Source organism: Bidens hawaiensis, unplaced genomic scaffold (assembly GCF_021521415.1).
Source record: "Bidens hawaiensis isolate Kalapana, Puna unplaced genomic scaffold, B.hawaiensis_p1.1 tig00035104_1, whole genome shotgun sequence".
In the NCBI taxonomy this organism is placed as follows: Eukaryota; Viridiplantae; Streptophyta; class Magnoliopsida; order Asterales; family Asteraceae; genus Bidens; species Bidens hawaiensis.
Genome location: NW_027496111.1, coordinates 210,564 through 220,382, shown reverse-complemented (window position 1 = coordinate 220,382; position 9,819 = coordinate 210,564). Strand labels below are relative to the sequence as shown.

General features: G+C 33.5%; 1 protein-coding gene across 1 annotated transcript; it reads left to right on the top strand.

Annotated features, from left to right (window-relative positions):
* Positions 1-231: 231 nt before the first annotated feature.
* Positions 232-8,526, top strand: LOC143587051 (uncharacterized). The gene is made up of 16 exons (XM_077068445.1): positions 232-306; positions 2,898-3,023; positions 4,367-4,426; positions 4,520-4,633; positions 4,728-4,815; positions 4,925-5,070; positions 5,147-5,248; positions 5,328-5,399; positions 5,465-5,564; positions 5,639-5,721; positions 6,272-6,349; positions 6,435-6,533; positions 7,445-7,495; positions 7,584-7,640; positions 7,972-8,013; positions 8,118-8,526. The coding sequence occupies exons 1-16, from the start codon at positions 232-234 to the stop codon at positions 8,211-8,213; spliced, it is 1,389 nt and encodes a 462-aa protein (XP_076924560.1). The 3' UTR covers positions 8,214-8,526.
* The last annotated feature ends 1,293 nt before the right edge of the window (positions 8,527-9,819 follow it).

Genomic DNA, 9,819 nt, shown 5'->3' with positions numbered 1-9,819 from the left:
CCGATTAATGTGATTAATGTTAGCTTTCAAGATTATTATAAATCATGTTACTTTTAAGGTTGCAAAAGGGCATATGAATCAAACGAGTTATGATTCTAATGGGTTAGTGTTTTTATTTCAATTGTTGGCTAATATACATGTGTTTTTGTGTATTTTTCAGCCGCGCGAGATTTTTAGACAGTCTGAACATGAAAAGACCCGACTTTAACATAAAACCGACCGGGCACACTCATGCAAGAAGGGTTCACGAAGATTTTTGGTTATGATCATGATATTATCCGCGATAGGCCGTGGGACGATGTTGATGTACTTCGTTTTGTGTATAAAAAATGAGTAGGCGATTTTGTTGGTTTGATTTTTTGATTCAAGCATATGCAAAACTATTTATGGAGTGGTAAGATATTACTGTATGATACTATGATGCGTTATGTATCATATATTTTTTTATTTTATTAAAGTGTTGTATACTTTGTTATATAAAATTATTCATTAAGCCTTTATCTCTAGTAACATAACAGTTAAGGGCATGATTTGTCATTGCACAATAGGAAGTTGATTACACGTTACACAGACTATCTGCTATGGGTTGCGGAAGAGGGAGGAAGGGGGTGCGGAAGGGGGAGGAACACCGCCGGGGGCTTGGAGGGGGGGGGGGCGCCTTCTGGACGGTATGTGTAGATGGGCCCTCTCTTTCTCCGTCACTCACACACACACACACACATATATATGTGTGTGTACATATATATTTGGGTGCCCAAGAGGCTTTAAACCATAGTAGGACGGGTTTCGAAGCCCCGTGAAGATGACGTGGCACTGTGGAGGGGCTTCAAAGCCCCCACCATAGAGACGATTCTAATAGACCAACCCAATGACGAATGACCCATAAGCGGCCTATGAAAAGCTCAAATTAGATGGAAGTTGTAAACCTAAGTACCTACTTTACCTTTTTCTTTTACAGCTAGAGAAATTTCGTTCGAATACAGAATTAATAAGGAGTTAGAAACAACTTAATGAAAAACTAATGTAGTAGCTTGTTGGTGGTTATCTTTTTAGATTTTACTATTCAAAATGGCATAACTTCGAGTCCTACATAAGCACCACCAAGTGGTATCACCACATGAACAACCCTATGAATCAAATTGAAATTAACCGATAAACAGACTATATTTTGTACCATCTGTTAACTAAAATTAACCAAACCGATTAATTTGTAGTTTCATATATTTAAAGCTTTTATACCTTCACTCCATGTATTTATACCAAACGCCTTTAAACATCAATTTACGTAACTCTAAGGGGGGTGTTTTTGTGAGCTTTTAAAAATTGTTTATATACTTTTTGGAAAGCAAAAGTCCTTTGATAAGCTTTATTTTAAAGCTTCAAATTGGAGCTTTTCAAAATTGCTTTTGCTTTTCAAAAGACAAATAAGCAATTATTAGAAGCAAAGCCAAACACCCTTAAAGTAAAAGTTTTGCTCAATGAGCTAGTGGTGGAGTGGTAAGAAAGAGACTTGGTGTTTTATCTCACCCATGTTCGATTCCTGCCCACGTCATTTAGTTTCAGAGGCATCAGGGTGATGATGAGATACTAGACGAGTAGGTGGCTTTCACTAGTTGAATACATGAACTGAGCTGTTTTATCTCACCGCATTGCGTGCCATCGGGCGAGTGTTCACGAGAGTTAGCCTATGTAGTTAATACAGTAAAAAATCGAACAACGGTCAAGGGTCGCTATTTGAGATATAGGTTATCGTGGTGGGATATCGGTGAGAAAGCAGTAAAATTAATAGCATGATATATATATATATATATATATATATATATATATGAGAGAGAGATTTTTTAAGAACCATGTTGAGTTGTAAGAACTTAAGAACTCCATTCTAGGCCACACATTTAATTAAATGGATTGGAATATGTGATTGAGATTAAATATGACAAAAAAGTCAAAGTATGAGAGAGAATAAAGATGTAAGTGGTTACACGAACTTTTATGTCCGTTACACATGTGTAAAAAGTCGACTCGGAGAGTAAAAAATTATGTAATTTTTTTACGTGTATGTAACCTAGATATATTACGCATGTGTAAAAAAAATTCGTTACACTGAGTTCTTTCGAGTTCTTAAAACTCAAAGGGGTTCTCGTTATAAATCTCCCTTATATATATATATATATATGTTGATATCAAAAGAACTGAAATATGATTAAATTATAAGTAATGAAATCTTCCTCTGAGTCCACGTCAACCAATGAATCGTTGATAGACGAAAGAATGAAAACGTGATTTTCTAGAGCTTGGATAAAACAACCGGTTATAAAACATATAATTGTTAAAATTTGAAGTTTGGGCTATTATAGTCTTTTCTTAATCTAGCCCAAATATACCAACCTTGAAAATAAGTGCTATGATCGCTATCCATAAATTAAAAAAAACCGCTATTGGCGTCGCTATTTTGCAAAGGTCCGCTAACCGCTATTCCATTGCTATCCCACCGGCGGTAGCCCATTTGAATGATTCGTTTACGGTTTAGAAAAAGTAAAAAATTTGCCCAAACTTAATTTTGGTTATTAACCGAACCAAAAACCGAAAAATTAACCGATTAAACCGAAATTAAATACTAAACAACTAGCATGAGTTCATCTACACACACTTTACACGCTCAAAACCTTCAATAGAATCATATCACCATGAACAGCTCAGTTTCTCGATTCATTATCCACAATCTTCCGCCATTAACTGCTCAAATCTTCAATAGAATCAATATCCACTTACACGCCACCGGAGATTACGTACCGTTGCGTTTTCCGGTTCACCGGAGGTAACTTATTATCACTTTCCCAATTTTTGTACACGTCAGCCCTAGGTTCCGTGTTATTTAACGTGTTTTGATGAATTAGGTTATTGACGAGAAGCTGATAGTGGTTGGTGGTGGTGCTGCCGGAATATACGGTGCAATTAGGGCTAAAACGTTGGCGCCTAATTTAAATGTTGTTGTTATTGAAAAAGGAAAGCCGTTAGCTAAGGTTCGTCGGTTAAGCTTTTATCGGACAAATGAATGGTTTATGAACACCTAACGGAATGAAATTTTGTTAGTGTTCGGTAACGGTTAACGATTTAACGGACATAAATGAATGTAAACAATGTTTTATTTGATTTGGCTAATTGAAAATGGTTGGTGTCAATGGTCCGGTCCGGCTACCAATAGGACTTCGTTCATTTTTAACTTTAAACGAACACGAACACTTAATCTAGCAAATATTTGGTGTTCATGTTCATTTAAAAAAATGTAAATGTTCGTGCTCGTTTATTTAAAATCTAAACAAACAGTTCACAAACATAAATGAACGTAAATGAACATAAATTGAATAAAGATAAACAAACGTAATTGGACATATATGAACATACTTAAATGAACACAAACAAATGTAAATGAACACAAAGAAGCATAAACGGACATAAATGAATGTAAACAATGTTTTATTTGATTTGGCTAATTGAAAATGGTCGGTGTCAATGGTTCGGTCTGCTTGCCAATAGGCCTTCGTTCATTTAACTTTAAACACTTTAAACGAACACGAACACTTAATCTAGCAAATATTTGGTGTTCATGTTTATTTAAAAAAATGTAAATGTTCGTGTTTCTTTATGTTCATTTATTTAAAATATAAACAAACAGTTCACGAACATAAATTGAATAAAGATAAACAAACATAATTGGACATATATGAACATACTTAAATGAACACAAAGAAGCATAAACGAACATAAATGAACATGTATGAACAAACAGAAACAAATATGAATAAATGGACATATGCGAACGTGCACGAGCATAAATGAACGAACGAAACATGTGTTCATGATCGTTCATTTAATTAAATGAACACAAACTTTTTGTTCATGTTCGTTCGTTTATTAAAACAGCAAACATAAACGAAATTCCCGCCGAACACTTCGCAGAACGTTAGGTTTGTTTACATGCATAGCTACCAAGGTTGTGTTGGTGTTTTTTTTAGCATTCATATGTTAATGTATATAAATTAATCACATAATACTCGTATATATTATTATGGTATATAAGTTTGCATAAATCTATATGATAAGATTAGACAAGTTGTTAAAAATATATAAATGTTTAATGAACAAACACAAACAAACAAACAAACATTAGAGAGCATAAATGGATGAAACGAGCACCTTATCGAACGTGCAGGAACACAATTGAACGAACGTAACCTCTATTCGTGTTCATGTTCTGATGTTCATGCTCGCTGATCGAATGGAATTCTTTTTCATGAACAGTTCGCCAAACGTTTGGTTTGTCTACAGCTTTAGCATTAGTTATATGATTTTGATTTCTTATTAGGTTAAAATATCCGGAGGCGGTCGCTGCAACGTCACAAATGGGCATTGTGCTGATAATACGGTGAGCATAAAATGTCCAATTTGTGCATTTGTATGTTTATATCATTTTCAGTTTATAAATTATTATCTTGGTTGAATTGTAACAACGTTATAGATTCTAGCAGAACAATATCCAAGAGGCAGTAAAGAGTTTAGAGGTTCATTTTTTAATGTTCATGGCCCGAGTGATACTATGTCATGGTTTTCTGATCATGGGGTCAAATTGAAGGTAGTATTTTACCTAAAATTGGTTCTGTATTGAGTGCACGCCTATAAATTTATTAACTTTTCAAATCATGGTAATTGGTTCTTTTTGCCTTTAGACTGAGGAAGACGGAAGGGTATTTCCAGTGAGTGATAATTCGTCTACAATAATCGATTGCCTTTTAAACGAATCAAGGCAGAGGGGAGGTACTCTCTGGTACTATTATGTACAGTAGATTTATAATTTAATCTTATTATTGTTGCTAAAAATTATCGTGGCTAATGATGATGCTGGACTCTGTGGCCTTTATATCAGTTACACTGCAGACAGGAAAGTCTGTAACAACGGCTTCAACTTCTGATGGTGGCAAATTTATGCTTAAGATCGAGAAGCGTACTATTGATTATGTGGAGTTTATTGAAGCTGATTATGTGTTAATTGCTAGTGGCAGCAGTCAACAGGTTTATTTATTAAGCTCATCAACATCTCTCTTATAACGTGCAAGTAACATATAATAGCAGCCAGCTACTATTTCAGGGTTATAATCTTGCTACTCAACTCGGTCATTCTATAATTAAGCCGGTACCGAGCTTATTTACGTTCAAGATTGATGATAAACCGTTGACAGAGTTATCTGGGGTATGTTTTTTTTATCTATATTAAAATAGTTTTCATTAATTTAAAGATGGTTAAAGTTTGAAGTTTGATAATTTTTCAGATCACATTCCCAAAAGTCAAAGCAAGTTTAAAGCTTGAACCTTTGCAGAAGAACATTCCCGGACTTACACAGGCATGCTTTCACAAACCTTGTATGAAATGTTAAATACATTGTTTCTGACTCGAGTTGGTTGTTAGGTGGGGCCCATGTTGGTCACACATTGGGGGCTTAGTGGGCCAGTAGTTCTTCGATTATCTGCTTGGGGTGCTCGTGATCTTTTTAGTTCTGATTATAAAGGCAAGAACCAATTTATTTATTCACTGAAACTTTTCAACTTATCGGTATGTTAATTTGGTTGCCTATTGATTCAGGAACACTTCTTGTGGATTTTCGTCTTGATGTGCGTAGTGAAGATTTGAAGTCTTTGTTATCTCAACACAAAAAGAAATTTCCGGTAATTTGGATTTGCAATCTTGAAGTACTTTTTACAGTTTGCTTAATATTTGCGTTCTTGCTTTCTGTTTTTGGATTTAAATATAGGTGGGAAATGGGCGGGCCGGGCAGGCTGGATGATAGGTCAAAATGGGCTGAATCGTTAAGGTGGTTAGTGGTTGGATTGATCTACCGACAGTCTATTATATTTTCATTTTACAAATAGTTAACTTAGTAAGTGCTTATTTATATAATACAACGTAATGAGCGGGCTGGGCGGATTGGATAATCTATTTTATTATAATTTAAAGTATGTTCAAATATATTTAATTGAGCCAATTAAGTGGTTATAAACATTGGCGGTGCTACATTAAAACAAATTGAATTATTACCTTTTTACCTAATTCCTTTAATGTAACATGTTTGGCCCACAAATAGTTTAAACTACCCTTATGGATTTAACGCATATCCTTAGTCCTTACTAGAATGCGATTAAGCATCTTCTCACAATACTTGCTTTAGTAGGAAACAGTCAATTTGTGGACTTTTATCTGTTTCTTTACATGCCACAGAAGCAAAAGGTAGGTGGTTCATACCCACCGGAACTTGGGCTCGTGAAGAGATTTTGGAAATATTTGTTAAACCGTGAGGTTGTAAGATCACTTTAGTTTGAAAAATTCTAATTTATATGGGGAATTTAGGATTAATTATTTACAAGTAAATGTTCTTGTGTAGGGCATAGATGAAGATATCTTGTGGGCTTCCATTTCAAATAACTCTTTGATGTCTGTTGCGGCATTATTGAAACAGTGTTCATTTATAGTGAAAGGAAAGGTACAATTTTATTCTTCGGTAATCACATTGTTGCAACTTAAATCCATATGTAAATTTGGTTAAAACGGTTTAAAAGTTGCCCAATGTATAGTCAAGTGCTTATAACCTTCAAGTTTACTTCACGTAAAAAGATTTTAATAGTAGCTTTTATAGTCGAGTAATATATTAATTTCCTATATATTAAATAGCATATACTTTCTCTCACAAACTTACTGTTCGTTTTTGTTTTTGTGTTTGTTACTCTTTACAAGTCATTGCATGAGGCATATAAGTTTTGCATCTTTGACTGACCCCACTGGCTGCTGCTACTACTTTTTTTCTTCTCGTTCCTTTTCCGGCACGCGCAATTTTATATTCAAGTATTTTTTTTTCTTGTCACTTCTGTTTTTCAAACCTCCAAAGCATGTAAAAGTAATTATGCAATCATTTATTTAAGGGCCAAATTATCACACTCTTATTTACACTCTAAATCTTACCAAATGCAAGCTTATTTATGTAATCATTTATTTTTAAAATAATTTCAATCATCTATTTAATGTATAATGTTTTATACATTAATGTTTTATCTCTATTCCTATATGTAACTTCGTCCTAGCTTTATCTTAGAGACTTAGTTTTGTCTTTACTTTTGGTGGACTTTGCATGCTTTCGTTCTTCTGAACGATTAGAAATTTTTATTAATCTAACTGTATAATCCCCCTCTTGACACTGCTACCAAGCAATAACAATATATAGCAATTACAATGTTATTAAATATTCATTTTAATTATTAAATTAAAATATAATTTCTAGATATTACTTTTATTTTATTCCACAATTAGTTAGTTATGGACAAAAATGATGGTGGCTAACCAACTTAACCTGTGCTATTATTAGTTTATCGGTTTGACACATTACCTGCATTGATTTAGGGCCAATTTAAGGATGAATTTGTCACAGCTGGAGGGGTCCCGTTGTCGGAGGTTCTCTCTTTCTCTCTCGCACACACAATCACAGTTTGCTCGTATTTTCTTGCAAACCGTAACTCAAAATCGTGATTTTTTTTTGAAGATTTCACTGAAAACTATGGAGAGCAGGATTAGATCCCATTTGTTCTTTGCCGGAGAGGTATTGTTAAGGATCATCTTTGTTTCATTCTTTATTCTAAGTTCTAACTTAAGTAAAATTATTTACAGCTTTAATAATATGCCACCATTATCCTGTGGTCCAGTGCAGTTAATGAGTTAAATATCATATTTCTATTATGATATTATTTAATAATTTAATAATTGATGGCACCAAGAAGCACAAGTGAAGATGAATTGGACTCAAATGAGTTCAACAAACAAATCATAACTTCCGAAATTATTTACACCTTTAAAAAGACTGATCTTGTATGATTAAACAAAGTATGAGGCAATTATGTCATCTGAAATAAAAATGAAAAAATCATTTGTAGGTGCTGAATGTTGATGGGATTACAGGAGGCTTCAATTTCCAGGTAAAACCTACAATCAGAAAACATGCCCTACTCGGTAGTAACGGGTAGTGATTTTGTACAAGTCCGGGTTGGGTCGACCCTTTGCTTACTGTTTTTCGCTACAGAATGCTTGGTCAGGTGGCTATATAGCAGGAACGAGTATAGGCCAGATGGCTGCCACATCAGCACCTTCTTCTTTAGGACAACAACAGGCCATGTGACACCTCACAATGTGAAAGCATTGAGCATCAAACAAACAATCTACATTTTTGACCCGCAAGTAAGTTGTATCGATCTTAATTTACGTATACTAAAAATATTAAAAATGGAAAATTTACATTATTACATACCTTGGATGTGCCCGTTGAGACGAACTTGAAACTGAAACTGCAAGCGAAAAGGAATATAAAAGAAGTCGTGTTGCAAAAAAATGGCACTTGTTGCTGACCTGGCAATTGTAGCACCCGGTGCCAAGTGTCATTTTTTCTGCGACACGGTTTCGGTTAATTCCTGTTTTTCTTCTTTCTTTCCTGTTTCTGAGTAGGGTCTACTGATAATCTGCTATCTAGTGGTGTGTATGTGTGTGTGTGTATATATACATGTGTTCAAGTTTGTTTTGAAATGTGTTGACCATATTTGCTTGACTTCGAGCCGGCCCGTATTTTCATTTTTAATTGCATTCAGTGAGCAATTTGTGATGGAAAGTGGAAATGTGAAGCCAAATGATTGTCCGCAACTTGTACTAATATTTTTGTTGTTTCTCAATTATACAAAAGCTCACAGTATTTTATTTACATTTTCCTAAATTTTATAAGATCTTATTTCCCTTGGTTAAAACTGTGATTAGAATATTTTATTTATCTATTCTATAGTAAATAAATAACATATTGTTTAACTGAATAAATAAATAACAACTTTATAGGCTGAAATGATTCCAGGAATAATGCTTTTTTTAATCTGCTTGTTTAGTGACACAAATTGTTACTAGTAATTATTTACTAGTAATTGTTTATTCTAGTACTAAGTTTTATCCTCCGTATTACGGTTTTATTTTTTCATTTTTCGTTTCTAATATTTATATATATATTTTTTATTTTAATTTTATTTCTTGTAAGAAAGCTAATAATGTACTTAGGAGTTGATGATAAAAGAGTTTCACAAGTAAATGAGATGCTATAACCCGGTTTAAAAGCTATATGGGTTTGGTGAGACCTATGACCCGCTTATTTTTTTAACTATAAAATTGTTTCTTAATTATAAATAATATATTTTTTAAATAGATTATTAATTTTTAGCATGTCCCTATTTTATAGGATTTTATATCAAATATTTGGTGAGATTAATTTTTAATTTAATGAGATATAATCCGTTTAAGGCCTATCTAGATTTGGTAGGACCCATGTCCGTAAATTCGTGCATGAGAAGCCTCCATTTACAAATAAAACAATCTGAAGGCTTGAGAAATATAGGGATCAACCAGAGAGCTTTTAAAGGTTTTGTTTATATATATTTAAGATTAGATCCTTTGTACATTAGAAGATTTTTACGTATGCTTAGGTAAAAATATATATTTTTACGTATCCTTTGTACAATATCTATTTAGATCCACGTCAGCATGCTTACGTATGTAAAATATTGTGTTAGGATACCAAATCATTTTTAAAAGATTTTTATGTATTTAAATTTTTTTAGGGCTATAATAATAATAATATATCTAAGTTAAATTGGATGTATTAAATTTGAAAGGACCACACAAGTGTCACACCCTTCCAATCAAGTCCTACTTGCAACAAGACTTGTGGGCTCCAACCTTAAAAGGTTCAAGTG

Coding starts and splice junctions, on each gene's coding strand:
- LOC143587051 (XM_077068445.1), top strand. CDS start 232: ATGCAAGAAGGGTTCACGAAGATTTTTGGTTATGATCATGATATTATC. Junction 5,400..5,464: donor ACATTCCCGGACTTACACAG/GCATGCTTTCAC, acceptor GTTGGTTGTTAG/GTGGGGCCCATGTTGGTCAC. Junction 5,722..6,271: donor AACACAAAAAGAAATTTCCG/GTAATTTGGATT, acceptor TACATGCCACAG/AAGCAAAAGGTAGGTGGTTC.